This window comes from Denticeps clupeoides, chromosome 16 (genome assembly GCF_900700375.1).
Source record: "Denticeps clupeoides chromosome 16, fDenClu1.1, whole genome shotgun sequence".
Classification (NCBI taxonomy): Eukaryota; Metazoa; Chordata; class Actinopteri; order Clupeiformes; family Denticipitidae; genus Denticeps; species Denticeps clupeoides.
The window spans coordinates 15,700,341-15,721,653 of NC_041722.1; the positions used below are offsets into that span (position 1 = coordinate 15,700,341).

The window sequence follows — 21,313 nt, forward strand, 5'->3', positions numbered from 1 at the left end:
TTTTCTTGGTAAAGGATGACGTCAGAACAGCATTTCTATGAATACCTGCTAAAAATAGGAGTTTAATGTATGCCATCTTGGCGGCAGATCATTTGGGCACATTACGTGATGCTTTAGTTCATAGACCATACGAGAGCTAACCCAGTTTGAAACACATTGACAAATCTGTGTGAGGATCCATATGAAATAGACTGGCGGAACTGTGGGGGCATTTTTCATCTTTATAAAAAATCAACACCACATTTTGGCCATAATATATTTTTAATCATCACAGATGCCAGTGCTACGTTGGAAATGACCATCAATTATTTTATTATGAAAATGATTAGCCATAACATTATGACCATGGGTGCTGGGTGAAGTGAAAAACACTGAGGCAGATGGTGAATAGAGAGGTGACATACGAGATGGTGGCCTGGACTGATGAGTCAAATTTTCCATCATGTGGATGGAGTGCATTGCTTGCCGGGGGAAGACATGGTGCCAGGATGCACTATGGGAAAGAGGCAAGCCAATGGAGGTAGTGTTTGACTTTGGTAAACCATCTTGAAAATGGCGTTCAAATGGCGTGGAGTTAACTTGGCTTCCAGGTTCTCCAGATCTCAATCCAATTGACCCTCTAGAAAACCAGTTCTATTCCATGGAGGCAATGGATACCACAGCACACCTTCAGATGGCTTTAGTCATAATCTCATGACTGATCAGTGCACAGTGTAACAACAAATCTGACACACAAATCGGCACAGTGTTACAGCAAGTTTTGGTGCAGTTTCCTAAAGAAATTCGTATTATATAATCTCTTTCTGGTTTCAACTGGGACGTGTGCCATGGCTAAGCACTGCAATTTCAGCGCTGGACATAATGGACTTGGTTACCACAGAAACACCTGTCCAGAACCTCCCATCTACCGACCCTGTTTCCCGCCTTGGCGACTCACTCCCAAGCAGGTGCATCGAACTGAATCCTGGAATCCAACTCTTCACAGCATAGAAAATGCTTATTAGGCACAGGCTGTCGTGAGCTATCATGCGATGGATTCCCTTTTTTTTTTGCCAGAGCAGAGAGCGACTTAAAGATCTTGGCCTCATTTAGCAGTAAAACTAGGCCACCTTTGCCTGGTATAAAAGTGGATTGTTTATTTTATTTCTGTTACACCTAAGGCACTCGTCACGGGGAAATAAATGAGGTCTAAGAGAAAACCGTTTGCTAGTTATGTAGTTTTAATTTTCATTTCCTTTAAAGTTTAAATGGGAGGAGGATGGCAGCTGCAGCCAACATGTTGCCAGATTAATAATTGGTTCGTCCAAAAAAGAGACAAAAAATGTAAATAAATAAATAGATACTTTGATTTGGGCCAATCCAGCAACACCAAGCACAAAGTCCGTCTCTGTTTGCCTCCATTTTCTTTGCCACTTGTTCATGGTGCAATCTTATGAAGGTGAGAGCCAGGTCACATCTCTCCCTCCAACTATCATCTAGCGTCTGATATCATCTCCCCCATGCCAGCCCATCTATTAAAAAGAGACATCAGATGTGGCTTTTTGGTGAATCCGTGTATAAATACTTCATTGCACTCAGGTTTCCAGGCCCCATGTCCGGACGAGGCCTTGCACTTTTGACCATATGACACTTCCCTTGTGAGAGGGACGGGCGGCAGATCGGGTCTGTTACAGCTGATCCCAGTTCTTACAGTGTTACTCTAGCCAGGCATGAAGCCCCAACGTAATCACCACAGAGACCGGAAGAGCACACCAGGCAATCTGTTCAAATATGATCAAGGGGCTATGAGCATAACAGGAAATGGGAAGGGCTACAGATGAAGAGAAAAGGAGAGAAGAGAAGAGAAGAGAAGAGAAGAGAAGAGAAGAGAAGAGAAGAGAAGAGAAAGAGAAGAGAAGAGAAGAGAAGAGAAGAGAAGAGAAGAGAAGAGAAGAGAAGAGAAGAGAAGAGAAGAGAAGAGAAGAGGCTGCAGTCTGATCATTACCCTTAAAATGTCAAGAGACAGCTATCAGGGGCTAATGATGAGTTTTTATGATTGTTGAGTGTGTCAGTGTTATTAAATGCAGGAAAAGTCTGTAGGAGTATAAGTTTACATGAGCAAACAGGTTAATCACAGCCTGTCACTGAGCGCCGGGTACCCAGGAGGCAGCTGGCGTTGGTTGGGAGCAGCTGCACGCGTGACATAATCAATGGCAAACATCACCCAACATCTGAACACTTACACAGGCTGAATGAGTTCTGAAGATTCATTATTGACAGGATCACCTTCGGAATACTATTCTTTTCAAACAAAGTTTGGTCTGTTGCATTTGCTGAACTGCCACCTCTGCCACCGCCTAGATACTCGGGTATTCTGTATGCTCTCTGATTTACTCTCACAGTCTAAAGGCAGGGTGTTCCTGGTTGAGTTCAGGTCTACAAGGCAATTTCAAGGATGTTTGGTTTGGTGGACCTGAGATGATTAAAACACGCATGATGTCTACTGACAGGGCGTGAACAAGAGTTATTATAAACGAAGACATCAAACTCTGGAATTCGATTTTTTGTGATTTGATTGTCAAAAATAGGTGCTGAGGAACCCAATTGTCATTAAATATTTTATTGTGTGTTTTTATTTTATTGTTAATTTTTAATCGTTCCTCCTAATGATGTATAGCACTAGGCTAAGCATGTCATCATTCATATCTGCCTATTCTGGGAACCAAAAAGGTGGTGGTTTGATGGTGTGCACCAGTTCTGATGTGATGCAGCAGCAGAAGATACGACATTGTGTCTAAATAGCACTTTTCTCGAACAGTTTTGTGATATCAGAGCAGAGTCTGACAATTCAAACGGCTCACTTAAGGACTTACTTTGTTTCTGTCGGTGTCAGTCCCTCTTAATTGTTCTTACTCAGGCTTTCTGTCTCAATGGAAATGCTGCATACGAGTTTTTTTTGGAAGTGGAAGATCTGCAATGTTCTCTTTGAAATATTAATGGTAGCTCATAACATGCAGTAAATATTGAGAGGACGAAAAGCATTTCACTACCCACTAATTTCTGGCAGTATAATAAATTATTAATTATCATGTAGTTACTGTTGGTGTGTGTACCTTTAATGCCAAGTTAGTGTCCTCTTCTGGTCCACACCCTGTTGGGTGTGTTAAACGTTATCTGTAAAACTAACAGTCCAGGGCCGACAGAGAATACTAGAAACAGAGAAATGCCATTAGAGGAAACACAGAAGAGACACGTATAAGATGTACAAGACAAGAGAAGAGAAGAGAAGAGAAGAGAAGAGAAGAGAAGAGAGGAGAAGAGAAGAGAAGAGAAGAGAAGAGAAGAGAAGAGAAGAGAAGAGAAGAGAAGAGAAGAGAAGAGAAGAGAAAGAGAAGAAAGAGAAGACACACACATCTGATGAGACTCTGAACCAAAAATCAATTCGGAAGGTGAGAAGAGGAGGGCAAGTAGGAGGGTGCAGAAGCAATTCTAGACCTGCTCTCCACAGCCAGTCTGACCTCTGTGATGTACAGGAGTGAGACAGCTGATGAGAACAGTTCAGCACATGTGGCCTTAATGCACCTTACCTTCCACCACGTTGAAGAATGTCATGCATCTTTTTGTTGGCAGCCAGTTGAAATAAAAGCTCCCTGAGGACCGAAAGCCAGTCAACCCTCCTATTATTTTGAGGGTCATTTTGACCTGTTTTCACATCTGAGTTTCCCAAAGTGCCTGGTTGCCTCACTTGTTTTCGTCCAAAATTGCTTGACTTGTGGCCCTGACCCTGTATATCAGAAGGGGATACAGTCGGGCTTTGTGGATGTCTGTGCAGATTTTGTACACAGTGACTAGAGCGCTGAAGGATTTTCAATCCCTCTTCTTGGTCCAGAAAAATACTTAATCAAAACTTTTAAGAGCATGTAAATTGTTTTTTATTAATTATGACGTGTTTGGTACATCTGACAAGCTGAAATGATGTTGTAATTTATAAAAAAAAAATTTGTCTAGTTTTGTGTATGTTTAAAATCCACCAGTTTGTTTGACCCACAATATAATGGACACATTTATAAATCTTTTTGTAACACAAAACGTGTATTCTGAGCTCCTACAAGGAAAATTACATCTGCATGTCACGTCTCCCCTCCTCACTACTAAAAGACCTCATTGTAAACTGGGCCAGTATTTAGGCCAAGAGAATGAGAATAAAAAAAAACTTAAAGAAGCTGAAATAACCATGACAGAGGCAGACAGAGAGCAGATAATCTGGAAAAAAAAACATGGATGTCCCTCCCGTCTGCTCACAGCACAAAAAGCAGCCTGCAGCTATCAGAACGATTGTCCGTTTTCAGAATTTCTGACTTCCACAACGCACTTACATTACATTTACATTTGCATTTACAGCATTTATCAGATTCCCATTATTTAGAGCGACTTACAATCAGTAGTTACAGGGACAGTCTTCCCCCCGGAGCAACTTAGGGTTAAGTGTCTTGCTCAGGGACACAATGGTAGTAAGTGGGGTTTGAACCTGGGTCTTCTGGTTCATAGGCGAGTGTCTTACCCACTAGGCTACTACCACTTGAGATTCTTCTGACCAGACCCCTAACCATGCTAGTAATGTAGCATTATGTCATTTTACACCTTGTTCCCCTGGAGTGAGGACACAGCGTTAAAAAGTAACTTCTCACTTTGACACGCTGTTGTCCTTCTCGGGGTGAACTCTCCAGCATACCGTGGATGCCGGAAACATTTTCTCTCCACTCGTGCCCCATCATCTCCTCATTCCTCTCGCTCCGATGAGGGAAAGCTGATTAATCATGCCCTCCTCCCTCCTGCTCTCACCTTCATTTGTCTTTGCGGGAGGAAGTGGGTCACTGGCAGCTGCAGGACTAAGTTTGGCACTGGCACCCTCGACGCCCCACACGTTCTCTCTCACACGGGGAGATGGGGAATGAAAGAAAAAAAAAAAGAAATGAAATGAGAATGGCATTTGTGTAATAATAGCCTCGGAGCAGTAGTTTGTGTATAGTCAGAGGGATCATGGGTAAAGACTGTGCCACCTTTGTATAATACAGAGAATATTTTGCATTATATGGTGAGCAATAATCAAATGAACAATCAGAAATGTATACTTTTATGATCCGAAAAAAAGGCATTTGCCATATAAAGAAAACCTGCCCTGTTTTGATGTCCTCCGGGAGGGGAATCTATGATGGGACAGGACATATTTATGATGTTGATGGACACACCACACGTTCACAGCACGCCTGTAAAAAGCAGTCCTCTGAAGTGGTGTGTGGAAGCCGCAACACCATGCATTTACCTGTCTGTGTCCCACATGGTTATTAGCGCTTACCTGGGGCAAACGCCATACATCACTCTGATGAGAACAAGGACGAAAATGGTCCTTCTGTGTACACCCAACTGCAACAAACGCCTTTCATTTATCAGAACGTGACTGACCTTTTAAAGACATGTACATAGTTTACGTTTGCCGTAATTACAAAAAAATAGTTGTAATTATGTGTAGAAATTATATATGTCAGCATAGACCTCAAATAATAATTCGTTGATAATTGAGCCACTTTAGTAGACAGGAATGAAGCACAAGATTGACGCACATAATTGATGCTGAAGTTCTTTGTCATTTAGAGTTGTAAATGTAAATTATCTATGAATCAGTAGATCATTTTCATGATGGTCAATGCCAATTATTTTGGAATTTGCTAATTAAATAATAAGTACTATAAACAAACCCAAATGCATGAATATTTTAAACAATGGTCTTTCATGATGATGCATAATATTACTTTCTAAAAGCAGGTCATTAAGCCACCAATAGGAAGTTCTGTTGCATAATCTACCATCTTTAATAATGCAGATCTGATTAATCAGCGCTGTAAGGAATAGTTAATAGTATTGAAATAGTAAATATTAACTCATATAAACCTGTCAAGGGTAAGGGTAATAACGAAGTGCCAGATATCAGTAGACCATGTGCTTTAGAAGAATTGAAAAGAATACAACAGCGACCTCTACTGTTAATTACAATAAACACAATTTCACTACATACAGTAGACTGCATAAAATATACGTGGCATATGGTATTTTGCAAGTACCTTTTATGCTTTACATCATCCCACTGCAATAAATAATTGCATTTTATTTTGTGAAGCTAATAATGGATATCTATACATGATATTCATGACTGTAAAAGCTAGCGTAGCAGCCATCTCTCTCAATATAAAGGTGCTTGTGAAACACTGCAGCACAGCACACGGTGGCACAATGAAATGTGTCCTCTGCTTTAATCAGCCTTAGTGAGGAGTGGGCAGCCTTGTGTGTGGGGGCAGTGCTTTGCTCAGTGGCACCTTGGCCATTCAGGATTCAAACTGGCAACCTTCTGATTATGGGTCCACTTCTTAACCCTCTCGAGGCAGGCGTTGCTGATTCCCTGATTCCCTGAGTTTTTTTTACTCAGAATTTCCACTGCAGGACTTAGTTGTGTCCTGTTGCTAAAAGTTAATTTGAGCCTGAAAGGGTTAATATGATGTCCTATTATATTAAATAACCCCTTATGCCGTGTGAATATCCAAATCAGTGTGACTACACTGTGAAATAACTATAATTATAATTTAAATGACAATGATCAACAATGATAACTGTCTTGGATAATATTTTAATATACGTGTGCATAGTGCATTTTGTAAATGTTGTGGTAAAAACTCTCCCTTGTGTCTCTGCCAGATTGCTGTGATAATCTTTTACCCTGACAACAGAGACAAATCAAAGATTTTTTTCACCCAGGTTACAGCAGGTACAGCAGAGCAGTCAGTAATTTCAGGTGTCTCTGGAGTTTGAGGAACAAGTAACATTTATTATATGAGCAGATTAACACTGACAGAGAACTGTGCTGATTTAGTCCAAGGGTCTTCAGAGTGGTGAGGCAGATGAATGTGGTCTGGAGGAAATAATGAGGGGGATGGCACGGCTGCTTAGAAGCACTTCCTGTGGACGATGGATGGTCCAGCCTCTTCATATTCATCCTTGCTGATCCACATCTGCTGGAAGGTGGACAGGGAGGCCAAGATGGACCCTCCAATCCAGACAGAGTATTTACGCTCAGGAGGGGCAATCATCTACAAGCATTGAGAGAGAAAGGCAGCCTTGCATAAGTACTACAGTGCATGATTGGGGGGTAAGTGTAAGTAACAAGTTTTGGATTGTGAAGTTCATGTCTCTACCTTGATCTTCATGGTGCTGGGCGCCAGAGCTGTGATTTCTTTCTGCATTCGGTCACCAATACCTGGGTACATGGTGGTACCGCCTGAGAGCACGTTGTTGGCGTACAGGTCCTTGCGAATGTCAATATCACACTTCATGATGCCATTGTAGGTGGTCTCATGGATCCCGGCAGACTCCATACCTGGTGAGAGACGAATGAATCCACTGAATAATTGTCATCGCAATCCTGCGGCCAATTCAGAACTGAGCGCTGAGACTCACCGATGAAAGATGGCTGGAAGAGGGTCTCTGGGCAGCGGAATCTCTCGTTACCGATGGTGATGACCTGGCCATCGGGCAACTCGTAGGACTTCTCCAGGGAGGAGGAGGAGGCAGCGGTGGCCATCTCATTCTCAAAGTCCAGAGCCACGTAGCACAGCTTCTCCTTAATGTCCCTGACGATCTCGCGTTCGGCTGTCAGAAGAAAAGGTGTTGCAAAATGTTACACAATGTTACTGTAATAACTCAAATGACCTATACATATTTCATTAGAATTACCATCAAACAAAACTGTTGTTGACTTCACCCCCTCACAATTGACTCTTACTATTAATATGTTTTTTCGTTAATAGTAAAAAAAAAAAATGGTGCTGACTTACATTTATGGCACCAAACACAAGCCAGTGTTTCAATTAGTCTTGAAAAAAGGGAATAATCTGTATTTATAAATACAGTATTCAGTAAAGAATTTTTATGAGCCGTCCAGTGCAAAAACTCCCCAGTGCCATTTCATGTTTTCCTATGTTTGTGGGGACAGCTGTTGCCCTCTAATTATGGAGCACTCTGTCTCTCTCTTTTCACACTCACACACACACACACACACACACACACACACACCTGCTGTCCATTCATTTCAGCACTTGGTACTGAACAGTGACCTTCCTCGTTAAAACAGTTGTGTACTGAATATATCAGACATCGGGCCGTTCGTAACAGAATACGTAACAGGCGTGCTATCCTTCGTTTGTCACCTGTTGTGACGAAGCTGTAGCCTCTCTCGGTGAGGATCTTCATGAGGTAGTCGGTGAGGTCGCGACCGGCCAGATCCAGTCTCATAATGGCGTGGGGCAGAGCGTAACCCTCGTACACCGGCACGTTGTGGGTCACACCATCGCCAGCATCCAGCACAATGCCTGCAGGTGCCATATTAATTACATGCAATTACTGTGTTTATTAATGATAAAGGGACGCTTCCAGTCTGGCTCATTTCCTGCTGAATTGTTAACTATTTCTATGTCTTAATGACAAGATACTACAAGTGCTAAATGTTAATGTGATTTTTATAACCACACAGGACACAAGTGGACTGGGAAGAATTGAAAACCATTATTGCTGAAAATGCAGGGGGATACAGTCCGTATATTTCCTGCTGTCCAAGTGTACTGTCCCTGTCTTGCACACACAGACTCACCAGTGGTACGGCCAGAGGCGTAGAGGGACAGCACAGCCTGGATGGCCACGTACATGGCTGGGACATTGAAGGTTTCAAACATGATCTGCAAGGAGGAGCCAGAAAGGTGACCATGTGAGTGAAAGTCGGACCAGAGAAACAGTGGGGCAGAAACGGTCTTGGGGCAGCTACCTGGGTCATCTTTTCCCTGTTAGCCTTGGGGTTGAGAGGGGCCTCAGTCAGCAGGACGGGGTGCTCCTCAGGGGCGACGCGCAGCTCGTTGTAGAAGGTGTGATGCCAGATCTGAGGCAGACGGCAGAATCGGATAGGGTTTCGTAAGCAACGTTCTAACACTCGACAGGATGATGGATGGATGCCTGGGCACCACACCCTCACCTTTTCCATGTCGTCCCAGTTGGTGATGATGCCGTGCTCAATGGGGTACTTCAGGGTCAGGATGCCCCTCTTGCTCTGGGCCTCGTCTCCTACATAGCTGTCCTTCTGTCCCATACCCACCATCACACCCTGAGGGAGAAAAGATGAGCACAAGGGCCATTTTACCTCATCATGTGGGTCGCAATAAAAACAAGCACGACTAAAGCTGTGGCAGGCAGAAGTGAAGGCATCTTACATTTAAATATTATCAGAATGAGCCACATAGTGCCTGTCCTTTAGATGTTGCAGTTAAATTCCAGTAATGGTCAACATGCCTTTGTCCAGATTGTGTCCTTGACGGCAGTATTCCCTTAAACAGATGTCTCTGTGATGTGCCTACTTTGCCATGGCTGTCTCTGTGGTCTATAATAGACTTTACTGTTGTCAGTCATCGCCGGCGCGACTATAAATATCACACGCAATGTTCCATTGAATTTGCTCGACAGATGAATTGCGGGATCTGAAGCTCTAGCGCAGGTGTGAACAGCAACGTGCCCCGAGCCTTCACTGAACACTCCAGACTGAAGGATGAGAGGACATTTCCTAGATCTGGGGTCAGTGACCCTGTTCCTGGACGCCCTGTGGTGTCCTGGGCTAATTGGGCTCATTGGCTGCCTATTTATCCATGTGGCACAGGCAAGGAATGACAAAATGACAGTCGTGGACTTACCTGATGGCGTGGACGACCAACAATGGAGGGGAAGACAGCCCTGGGGGCATCGTCTCCGGCAAAACCCGCCTTGACCAGGCCGGAGCCGTTGTCACACACCAAAGCGGTGGTCTCTTCCTCATCACACATGTTCACTCACACAGCTGTAGACCTGCAGAGAGAACAATAAACTAATATTGGTCTAATATTAGCCACATTCTTTTTCAACAAAAAACGTAAAATGTGTTTAATCAGCTCAGTACAATAAAACAGCTATAAAATATCATTTTATCCTTAATTGTTCTTTAATTTGAAGACAAATGTATAATGGTGTCACACAAATGATACACAGACCTGCTGCAGACATAATGTGACTAAATAATGTGCTAAATAATGCACCAAAAAATCTGTCTGCTGTCTGGCTAATATAATATCAGCATCTCGAACCAGTAGTGTTTAATATGATGGCTGTGGCTGTTTCACAACGGTTGGTGAATTCTTGAAATCATTAAATCATAAAAACAATGCCAATGCAGTGTCCTTGTTATAATCACATTATTTCTGGCGAGTTCTAAATTGTGTGGGATTAATGGAGACTGAGTGAGTAGTGACAAAGAATTCAGCAGGTTAAGACCACTTTAAAGAAAAGGATGCAGAATGCATTATGTGCACGGCAGCTTGTAACTGTTGACGGGTGTAATAAAACTCTCAGCAAATATCAATGCACTCTAAAATTATGAATTGCACATATTGGTGCATAGTTTTTCATGCATAATTATTTCACAATCGTAAGTATTCTAAAAAGTAATGTCTTTTGGAAGTGGGCAGTTTTTTATACTGTGTATTTTGCTGTACGTAAATGACTAGTAATTTGTTGGTTTTTTTTCCGATATTGGAAATAGATTGACTTGAGTATGTACTACTTACCCAGAAGAGGAGAGGAGGCTCACGTGCTGTCGCTCCCTTGAGAGAGTAAGGAAGTCACTCACCTGGTTTGTAAATATATAGACTGTCCTCCCTGCACCATGCCAGCTGCGTCCCCCGTGGGTGGGCGAATGCCACCATACACCCCAGGCCTTTTTAGGATGTGCACTGTTTCGATTTCTCTCTCGCCCCCTCTCTCTCTCTTCATAAAGGCATAGTTTTCCCTCCATGGGAAGGACATTGGATGGGAGGGCCTGGAATCTGCTCTCCTAGGACAGGTTCAATCTAATATGGACAATCAGGGGTGTAATATTAGACTGCTATTTATTATTGCGGTTGGTTGAAGGGTGAAGGAATGACTTTGATCCGTATCCTGAAGTTTCATTTGATGCACGGTGGCTGATTAAAACAGTGAGACCAGTTAGCAGCTACTAGCAGCATGGAGACAATCATTCGTCCATCACACGTGTGGACAGACATAGGGTTTCATGGCAACAGCGATTTCACATCACAAAGGCATGCTGTTGACCTGCAGCACTACTCACTATAAATAAATGAGCTTTTGTTCAGCCAGAATGCACAACTACGGCCTTGTGTCTCACTGTCTGGCTGTCAATCAAGCATAGGAGCCAATGTCATTCCAGCATGTGGAAATACTAATGTCACCGTGGAGCCTCCAACTATCCCACACTACCTTCAAAGGAAATTTGCTGGTAGACCCCACCAATAGTGTGACAGGAAGAATGATGAGACAACTTGCATTAGAAGGAAACATATATACCAAAGCTTGTAACTCTTAAATTAAGAACACAAGAAAAAACAAGCAAATAATCAAGTCAAGCACAAGGAATCATTTTCATTTATCTTTATTAAAATTAATTGCACCACACACCCAGTCCAGAGAATATCTCCAAAGTATTGCACACATTTCAGCCCTAAACAGTGTCACAAGGCCACTAAACAGTGTCTCTAATGTATCTTACATTCAAGACAACTCAGAACTGAGAAACCATTATTGCATTAGCAATGAGAGGGATGGCAGGCATTTCTAATTAGTACAGTAATAGCATTAACTATCAGGAAACTATGGATGTGATGGTCCAATCAAATAGAACATTTCCTGCAGTGAAAACCGCAGGTGCCACGTTCCTGACAGACAGATCTGTGTTGTCTTGAATGTAGCATTACATTGAAATCGATTCTTGTCTTACAAAATAGACCATATGTATAAAATAGGACTTCCTGGATGCACATAGCAGTTTTCTTTTGACATAAATTTTCTTTAAATAATTTTCATATTTACAGATCAAAACACAGAAGCCTGGGAATGAGCCCACTGTGGGACAGCATTATTATGTGATTCAGCATGTATGTAAACAATCAGAACACAATTATAAATACAATGGAGTCATTAAACATCGTACCAGTCCCAAAAAAAAAAATTGGAAATAAAACTTAATACAGTATTCAATGATGTTAAATATACTACATCATTCACTCTTGAACATATGATACAGGAATTCACGCTCATACAGTTTTCAAAGAGATGTTGAAAGAAAGAGGGGAGAAAATACCAGCCCTGCTAGATTGCTCAGAAATGACATAAATTATAAATTAGGGTTCAGTGCATAGTTTCTTCAGCAGGTAGTAATGAGGGAGACCCTCAGGGCCACAAAGCCTCTGATGCGGTTGAGATGAGCAAAAGGTCTGTGGGTGGTGGTAAGCAGCAACACAACAACCTAATGCCTTTATTTCGTGCAGGTGAACATTGAGCTGTGCAAGCTAGGCAATTGTAGTGTAGTCATGTACGTACAGGCATTTGTGTCGATGCGAGTCAACATCAAAAAGGACTAATCTATTTAAATTGCTTATTTGTTAAACGCTGCTGCTCTCGGTGTCCGACGGTTTCACGCTGTGACAGTGGTGATGTGTTATCAGAGGACACCGCTGAGGCACATAAATACTAGAACATGCAGGATGAGCAGGTAGGAGAGGAACAGGTAGCGTGACTTGGCCCTGGTAGTCAGCAGCTTGGAGCAGTACAAGCTCCGCCCACGCAGCCACCGCTTACAAGACAGAACCCCGCCTTTCACCTGAAAGGAGAGGGAGAAACACATTGACCTAATTTTCCATATTATTACTAAACAATTATTAATACAAAACTAAATTTTTTTTTTTCCCAATCTTTATTTTTAAAGGGAAAGTGAAGTGATTGTCACTGTGATACACTGCAACACAGAACCGGCAACCATGTGATCATGGGACCGCTTCCATAGCCGCTGGGCCACCACTGCAAGGCCTTCTTTACCGCTATTTTCATGGTAATTCAGGCTAAATCCAATTTTTGAGGGGTGCGAGAGTGTCATGCTGGAGTTAATTAACAGACCTTGCGCATTAGTACGTGTTGGTTAGGATCCAGGATCAAAGCCTCCCACTCGTCTTCAGTCTCGAGCTGGATGCTGAAATCCCTCAGAGAGGATCTGGAGGATGTGGCATCCATGCTAGAAAAGCACAATAGAATATGACAATACTTTGATGAAAGAATATGCAAATGATGAAAGGTAAATGACGGAGGGTGTGTGTTGCTAGCTTGTTTATTGATGAAACAGGGATTTCAATATATTCAAAGTTCAGTGAGCCCCCCAAACCTTTTCACTCTCTCCTCTGTGAATCCCAAAGCCTCCTCTGCTGCCAGCCTCCTGGCTCTTTCATCCTCCAAACGATCATTGAGCTGGGATACAATCTGCTGGGAAGATGCCAGCTGACATTCTGCAATTGACAATCTAGAAAAAATGTGTAGAGATACATCTCAACCACAACAACCTAAAGTCAAAGTTCAATAATGCTTCATTTAATGCACTTCAGACAACTAAAGAAATTCATATTTCATGCCCAAACACACCTGTTCCTCAGCTCCTGAGTCTCTGTTGTTTCAATGTCAACTACAGAGCTGCTCTTCTCCTGTGGTGCTCCTGGGGCCACTTCAGCAGACACTGACCCTCGCTGGACAACACAATTTTATCACTACATTGTGTGTGTGTGTTTTACATATACATATACATATATACATACATACATACATATATATGTGTGTGTGTGTGTGTGTGTGTGTGTGTGTGTGTGTGTGTGTGACCAGTAAAACAGAAACTCACCTGAGTAGGAGCTTGCTGAATTTGAACTTGTCTCTCCAGCCAGTAGCAGCGATTCTGCAGCTCATTCAGGTTGAGCTGGGACTCTCTTAGTGTCTGAGATACAGCCTTCAGCTGGGAGGAGACGCCATTCTTCTCATCAACTGCCTGTTGAAGCTAAAGACACCAGACACAATGACCTACACTGTAGCCTAGAGGCTATGATTTCAAGGCAGTCGTGAGGTGTGTAAATTAATATCGTGAGAGGGAGGTGAGTGTGGAGTATTCAGTGTTTGTGAGGAGATACCCTGGCATTGAGCTGCTCAAGGAGTGCTTCTCTCTGATGGATTTCCTGCACGCAGCTCTGGAGGTCTCTCTGTGGCTGAGCTAAGTGCTCTGAGCAGTCAGTCTTACCCAGAAGAGCCACTGACTCCTATGGATTTACACAAGAAAATAAAACTGTGTGTTGATCTAAAGTTTCTTTACTTTCTTTACTTTAAAGTTTCCTTATGCACACAGACAACCACCTTAGCTGGGTAGGAGGACTGGATACTCTTCCAAGTGCGCTGCTCCGAAAGCAGTATGCTCTTTTCAGCCCTGGAAGAAAAAACTAAATTTTATATATATATTTCTTAATTCATTGGATTCATCTTCCTGTTTGGCACAGTGATTCTCCAAGAAATGAAGTCGAAGTTCCTAGTACCATGAGCCCACAGGGGGCCAAATGGAACTGTGCACTACTGCCAACTGCCCATGCCAAATATATTACTTCCCACCACAGACACCCACTTCACTACCAAGCCCAAACCACAGCTAAAAAAAGGCATGATGTTGGCAGTAGATGGGCAAACTGTATTTTTACCATAAACAAAATAAAAGTAACAGTTGACATAGGGTTAGTGAGGTTTAAGGTAAGTCACCACTGTGTAAGAGGTCAGCATGGGAAAAAGCAAGGTGAAGGGGGGGGGGGGGGGGGGGGGGGGGGGCAGCCTGTGAAAGTACATATCAGCCATGCCCCATCTGTCACTAGGAAGGCAGATTTACAATGAACCAGTCAACAGGAGCACAGCCGAACACTGTAATATAACACCTTAACGGCCTCTGCTGCCTAGAAGGACGATTGCCATTTGTGTATGTTTACCTATGGCGCCATGAGGGGAATTGCCTACTACTCAGAAAGAGTATAATTCTCATGATATGAACTTTTTTTTTTTATTAATGCTCAGAGCACTGCCTACCTGAGTTCAGCCAGTTCAGCTTTGTAACTAGTGAAATCCTTCTCACACTGAAGCCTGTATGCCTGAGTCTGGTGTAGCGCCCTCTGCTGGTCGTCACATTTCAGCCTCAGATCCTTCAGCTCTGCATTTTCTGCCTTCAGACTTACAGTTTCCTTCAGCTGTGAGGAGAAAAGGGGGGGAAAAATCAACAAACAGTGTCTCCAGAGACAAATGAGGCCTGCCTGAACTAAAACGTCTCAGCATGCCAATGCCATGTCAAGCCAAAGCACTACCACACGGGCCACATGCTGCAAGTGCAAAACACAAGCCACAAACGTATAGTACGCAGCCTTGCGAAACACGTGGAGACTCACCAGCCCATCTCTCTGAGTCTGAAGGGCATCAACACTGCCTCTCAGGCTATTCAACTCCTCCACTGCTACAGGAGTGTTTGTGTCAGGAAATGACTGCTGCCTTGACTCTAATGCTCTCCTAGCGCCAGTTAACTCCTCAATCAGGCGGTCTCGGTCGTTCTGAAGACTCGCCATCGCTTTAGAGAACGCAGCAATTTGCTTGCTGTAAGTGCTGTTCTGCTCGGAGACTTGCTTGAGCGCAACCTCTTTTTCCGAGGCTGCCCGGGACAAGTTGTCTACTAGGCCACACAACTGAGCATGGGGGTTGGTAGCCTCAAGAGCCACAGCCTTCTGGATGAGCACATTTCGTTCTGAGGTTAGGGTGGTAAGTTCTGAAGTGGCGTTTCCAAGCTGCTTCTCGATCTTGTTCCGGGAAACCGCCATCTCTCGGAGCTCCTCATCATATCGGTTCTGCAGAACTTTAAAGTCATCAATGAGCTGGTCCCGGTCGTTCTGGAGCGCAGCCATTGCTTTGCCCAGTGAATCATTCTGCGACTTCAAATCCTTGCATTGACTCCTGGATTCAGATAAGAGCTGCTCAGTCCGCATTAGATCCTTTGCCAACTCTGCCACCCTCCTGTCTGCAGTCTCCCTCTCGTTTCTCATTAGGCCGACCTCCCTTTCGATAGCTTTCAATTCACTGCTGTGCTTGTTCTTAGCCTCTCCGAGCGTCTTCTCCATCTCACCCTCCACTTGCTGCAGGCTCAGTTTAAGGTCATCTACAGCAACGTTCTGGGCAAATAGCTTCTGTTGAAGATCATTGCATTCAGAGGCTTTGGCTGCAACCGCTTGCTGTAAATCAGCAATCACCTTGCCCTCATCCGCCTCCAACTTCTCCTTGTGCAAGGTCACCAAGCTGGTTTCAAGCTCCTGGATCTGAGATTGCATCTTTGAATTTTGAGTTTTCAAGACTTTGATTGTCTCACTTTCCCCCTCAAGCTGAGCAAGGTATTCACGGTGCTGCCTTTGAAGTACAGCATTCTCTTTTTCCAGATTTCTTATTGAGTCTTGCTGCTTTTTGAGAAGTTCCTTTAGCTGGTTGTCTTTCAGGGATAAGACTTGATTTAAGTCTTCTCTGTATCTGATTAATTGTGCTTTTAGCATGGCATTTTCTGAATTCAGGTCATCCATTTGATGAAGGAGGGTCTTTATTTCCTGCTTAAGACTCTTAGATGCACCACAATCTCCTTCTGATGACCCCTCCTTGTTCTTTGCCCCACTCTGCTGAAGTGCTCGATACGCTGACATTAATCCATCTTTTTCACTTTGCAAGGACACTACAGAATTCTTCAAGGAGTCTATCTTCACAGACATCTGCTCTTTTTCCTGAATAGACTTTTCAGTTTTCAGGTTTATGGTTTTGAATTGGCCCTCCAATTTCCGTAATTCTTTGTTGGACGTTTCTCTATCTCTGTATAGACTTTTTATCCTGCTTTCGTATCCTTCTATCTGAGCCCTATGATTAGCCTGAAGCTGTTCCAAATAACCTGACATCTGCCCATCCCTAGAGGACAACAATGAGGAGATTTCAGCATCTTTGCTTTTAAGTAACAATTTCATGTGAGGCAGCATGGCCTCCTGTTTCTCAAAGTCAACCAGGAGCTGGTCATACTGAGACTGCAGCGAAGTCAGCTCTGACTTTGAGTTTGACAGCGCCTTCTCCACATATTCTAGATTAGACTGCATTTGGGTGAATGAATCCATTTTCTCACTCAGCTCTCTGTTAAGAGAGCTTTTATCATTTTCGACTCTTTCAGCATAAGCACTCTGCTCTTGTAGGCGTTTGCTTAAGCGCTCCACATGTTCATTAAGTTCTGTATTACTTGCTCCCATTACAAGGAGCTGTCTTTGCTGTGCTGATGCAGCTAATGTGTACTCACCCAAAGATCTCTCCAGTCTCTTGCTGGCAACCTGCAGTTCATTTATTACCCTCACTTTCCCTCTTATCTCATCAAATAGTCTGTTTATTACATGGCCTTGTTCCAGCAGCTGACTGTCCTTTTCATGCAAAGTTTTTTGGAAAATTTCTTCCCATTGCTTTAAGGCGCTGGCACTTTCAGGTCCAGCCGAGAGGACAGCCATTTTGGCAGAGTTGGTCTCTCTATCTCTCATTAAGGTTTTAATCTGCAAATTTTGGGAGTCAAGTTGCATTCTTAATGACAACACAACCTCAGCTTCTTTCTCTTTTAGATGCAACAATTCACCAATTTTATTCTGTAGTTCAGTCTGTTGATCTTTCTGAAGGGATTTTTGCTGCTCTAGTAATGCTTCAAGTGCTTGTTCTCGCTCAAGAAAATGACGCTCCAGAAGTCTGTCCTTTTCGGTCACCTCTTGGCGTAACTGATCTCTCTCGATGTAACTGGCGGCCATATGTTCCATGGCTTCGTTCAGAGAATTTTTGTACCTACTTATTTCATTTTCTGTGTTTGTACTTTGTTCCAACAAGTTGTTAACTCTTTCAGACTTTTCTTTTAGCTCTTTCTCTAGCTTGTCCTGTTCTGATTGTGAATGCTTGAAAGACCTTTCAAGATTCAAAATGAGTTCCTGGTACTGAATGCAGTCATGCTGAAGCTGGTTTATCTCTTGGTGCTTCTCCTTCAACAGCTCTTGAAGTTCTTTTTTCATGTTCCTTGAGCCTTCATTCCCTCTTTGGTATGTCTTCAGTTTTTCATCATACTCTCTCATCAGTTTGAGCTGCTGTTCCTCTTTCTCCTGGCATATCTTCACTTTTTCTTCTTTACTTTCTGACAACTGTGTAGACAGCTGCACATTTTGTGATTGCAACACATTCACAATCTCAGTCAACTCATCAGTTCTGTTTGAATTCTTGACAATTTCAGTCTCTAAATACTCATTCTCGTTTTTTACTTTGTCAGATATCTCTTGGGCATTCTCAAGCTCCTCTTGGAACAGACATTTGTCATCCTCCAGAATTCTGACCTTCTCGTTTAAGTTTATGATCTCCTGTTCATTTCTACTTATCGTTTCTTTAAGTTCAGCCACAGTGTTATATTTTTCTGCTAATTCAGCATCATGGTCGGTCTGCATTTCTTTGACTTTTTCCATCAGACCTTCTTTAACTTTTTGGAACAATTCAAGAGTTTCCTGCTGAGCTACAGTTTCTCCTTTTTGAGCCTCAATCTGTGAAGTCAATGAACTATTTAAACTAAGAGCATCATTTAGTTTGAGTTGCAGGTTATTTTCACACGTTTTTGATTCAGTCTGCCATTTTTCCAGCATTGAACTTGTTTTTGCTAGTTTTTCAGCCAAAGTCAGATTTTCAACCTGAATTTCACTAAATCGGTCTTGAAGATCATCTGAAGAGTTTCGAAGCGTCGCAATTTCTGTTTCTAACCGCCTGTTCTTTAAGGTCAGCTCTTCAACAAAAGAGTTCTGTTTTTCTTCATACTCATCAAGGACTTTTTTAATTTTGCCATTTTCTTCTTCAAGCTCTTCGATCTTCTCTTGCTTGGATTTTGCATATTTTCTCATTTTCTCCTTCATTTTCTCATTTTCTTCTTCCACTTCACTGAGGCGTTTCTCCAGGCTCTCCTTATCTGATTCACACTTGTGAGCTTTAAGGAGGGTTTCTTGTCTCTCTCTTCGGGCCCCTTCTAGAACTTGCCTCATCTTATCCATTTCACTGCTGACATTTTCATACGCTTGCAAGAGAGATTCATACTCTTGTTTCAGCTCTGTATGCTTTGATTTCCATTCTGACAATTCCACAGTCTGGGAATCCTTCAATGATTCCAGCTGACATGAGAAAGCTTGCTTCTGTTGAGTAATGTTCTCTATCGTAAGTTTAAGGCTCTCACAAGCTGCTGAAAGATTGTGGTTTTCGCTTGACATTCGTTCGATTTTTGAAACAAGTCTTTCTTTTTCTGTGTTGAGAGATGACAAAATGATTTCCTGATCCATTTTTTGGGATTTTAGCTCAGCTGCAAAGCATTCAAGAGCTGAAGACGTGGTACGTAATTGTTCATTTTCAGTTGACAGTGCCTGGACACTCTCTTTCAATGATTTATTCTCTTTTAAAGCTTCTTTGCGGGAGATCAAAGCAGCCTGAAGTTTCTTTGTCAGCTGCTCAGTTGATTTGTTTTCATTCATGGCCTGATTCAAGTTTGCCTCTGGTCTAGAACTTCTCTGGAGTTCGCTCACTTCTGTTCTCATCTTCTCCATCTCAAGCTCGTGAAAGTGGATCTGCCTTTGTAGCTGCTGTTCCAGAGAGGCTATGAGATCATCTTTTTCTGCAATCGCTGTTTGAGTAACCAGATCGCGTTCCCCCTCATTACCATTATCCGTACGGTCTATTTGTTCCGGGGGAACTCTGACAGATTCACACTCCACTGCTGATAATTGCTTCTCTTCCATTACTTCCACTTTCACCAATAGATTGTAATGTTCTTTCTGAAGCTCTTTTAGACATGACTCAAGTGCAGTCACTTTTTTCTCTGCGGTTTCCAAATTTGTGATGACACAGTTCTTTTCTTGTTCTAGGGTTTCAATGTGCAGTTTACAGCTCTCTACCTCCGCCTGGGAGTCACCATACTTCGAAAGAACATCTTTAAGTTGGAGCTCAGTCTCAGATGAAACGTTCTGGAGAGTCTGGAGTTCCTCTGATTTTTGGACAACTGTTGCAAGTAAGTGCTGCAGTTCAGATTGTATCTGGATCTTTTCTTCTTCATGGTTTTTAGCAGCACTTTCCAATTCACATGACTGCCGTTGTCGTTCAGTTTCGGATGCCTCAAGATTTTCTTTAAGTTCATCAACTTTAAGGTGAAATATGCTTAGGTGCTGCTGCTGTTCCAACAGTTCTTGTTGTACTTGGTCATGTTCCTGTTTGAGTCTGTCAATGGTCAACTCATGCTTTTCCAGATGACTGTTTTTCTCTTTAATCTCATCATAAGCCTTTTCTAATACAGACTGCATGTATGCCAGTTTAGAAGCCAGGTCTTGGGACTTCTGTTCCAGCAATGCCAGAGATTCATCTTTGTGTGCCATCTCTGAAGTGACGTCTTGAAAATTAACCTGAAGGAGCTCCATTTCTTCGAGGATATTAGAAGAATCTTTGGCTCTTCTCTCATGCTCAGATAAGGCCATTCGTAGATCTTGCAGCATGATGTCTTTCTGCTCAACATCAGCTCTCAGCATTTCCAGGTCATTCTGACTAGATGAATAGGTCTGTGTTATGTCCTCCAGCACTTGGGCTGTGTTTTCATACTTTAACTTAAATTCATTTGTCTGCTGACAGACCTCTTCTAAACGTTCTTTTAATTCAGATATCTCTTGCATGTACTTCTTCTCACTCTCCTGGGTCTTCTTCAAGGTTTCTTTTCGAGCAAGTAATGCAGCCTGTGCCTTCTTCTGCAGAATGCCCTTTTCTTTTGTTACTTTGGCTAATTCACTTTCTATATCTGCGGTCGTGGCTTGAGAATTTGTCACTTCTTCTCTGAAACTTCCTTCTTTTTTAGTCATCTCATCTTTGAGATGCTCTAGTTCTTTCAGCAGTTGACTGCTTGCTTCCTCCTTCTCCACGATCGCAGTCTTAAGTTGGTCAATAATGCCTTCCTTCTCCTTGAGAGTATTATGGACAGCCATAAAACTGCCGTTTTGCTCAAGCAACTCAGCCTTTAACGTTAGGAGGATTGTTTCCTTCTCCTCGGTCAGCTGCTCTTTTTCAGTTATTACATGCACCAATTGAGCAACTTCATTATCTTTCAATTTAATCTGTTGTTGTAGATTGTCAACATCAGCTTCATATTGTAGAGCTTGTACCGTGAGCTGTTCAACTTTCAATTTCATTTCTGAAAGCTCATTGCCACATTTTGCACCATCTTCCTTGTAGTGTTGTAGGTCTTCAATTTTCTTCAGTAATTCCTTCCTTGCAATCA

The 21,313-nt window shown here is 42.7% G+C and overlaps 2 protein-coding genes across 3 annotated transcripts in view; both read right to left on the reverse strand.

The window, feature by feature from the left end:
• Window positions 1–6,835: 6,835 nt before the first annotated feature.
• Window positions 6,836–10,803, reverse strand: LOC114765894 (actin, alpha cardiac muscle 1-like). Its single transcript, XM_028956414.1, has 9 exons — window positions 10,665–10,803; window positions 9,759–9,909; window positions 9,050–9,178; window positions 8,846–8,956; window positions 8,675–8,759; window positions 8,235–8,396; window positions 7,486–7,677; window positions 7,224–7,405; window positions 6,836–7,118 (listed from the first exon to the last, which is right to left on the reverse strand). Exons 2-9 carry the CDS (start codon window positions 9,885–9,887, stop codon window positions 6,975–6,977), a joined length of 1,134 nt encoding a protein of 377 aa, XP_028812247.1. The 5' UTR covers window positions 9,888–9,909; window positions 10,665–10,803; the 3' UTR covers window positions 6,836–6,974.
• A 708-nt stretch (window positions 10,804–11,511) lies between these two features.
• The window catches only part of LOC114766102 (golgin subfamily B member 1), a 28,396-nt gene continuing 18,594 nt past the window's right edge, over window positions 11,512–21,313 (reverse strand). For both annotated transcript variants that reach the window (XM_028956716.1, XM_028956717.1), the window contains 8 exons: window positions 15,028–15,185; window positions 14,317–14,386; window positions 14,097–14,222; window positions 13,814–13,966; window positions 13,564–13,664; window positions 13,310–13,444; window positions 13,048–13,162; window positions 11,512–12,754 (listed from right to left, as the gene is read on the reverse strand). In XM_028956716.1, the coding sequence (XP_028812549.1) occupies window positions 12,596–12,754; window positions 13,048–13,162; window positions 13,310–13,444; window positions 13,564–13,664; window positions 13,814–13,966; window positions 14,097–14,222; window positions 14,317–14,386; window positions 15,028–15,185 (1,017 nt within the window). In that variant the 3' untranslated portion in view covers window positions 11,512–12,595. The remainder of the gene's footprint in view (window positions 12,755–13,047; window positions 13,163–13,309; window positions 13,445–13,563; window positions 13,665–13,813; window positions 13,967–14,096; window positions 14,223–14,316; window positions 14,387–15,027; window positions 15,186–21,313) is intronic.

Excerpts from the sequence above, each read along its gene's own strand:
- LOC114765894 (XM_028956414.1), bottom strand. The coding sequence starts at position 9,887 with ATGTGTGATGAGGAAGAGACCACCGCTTTGGTGTGTGACAACGGCTCC. Across the intron at positions 9,179-9,758 it reads TTGGTCGTCCACGCCATCAG|GGTGTGATGGTGGGTATGGG; the intron begins GTAAGTCCACGA and ends TTTCTCCCTCAG. Across the intron at positions 7,406-7,485 it reads CTTCCAGCCATCTTTCATCG|GTATGGAGTCTGCCGGGATC; the intron begins GTGAGTCTCAGC and ends GTCTCTCACCAG.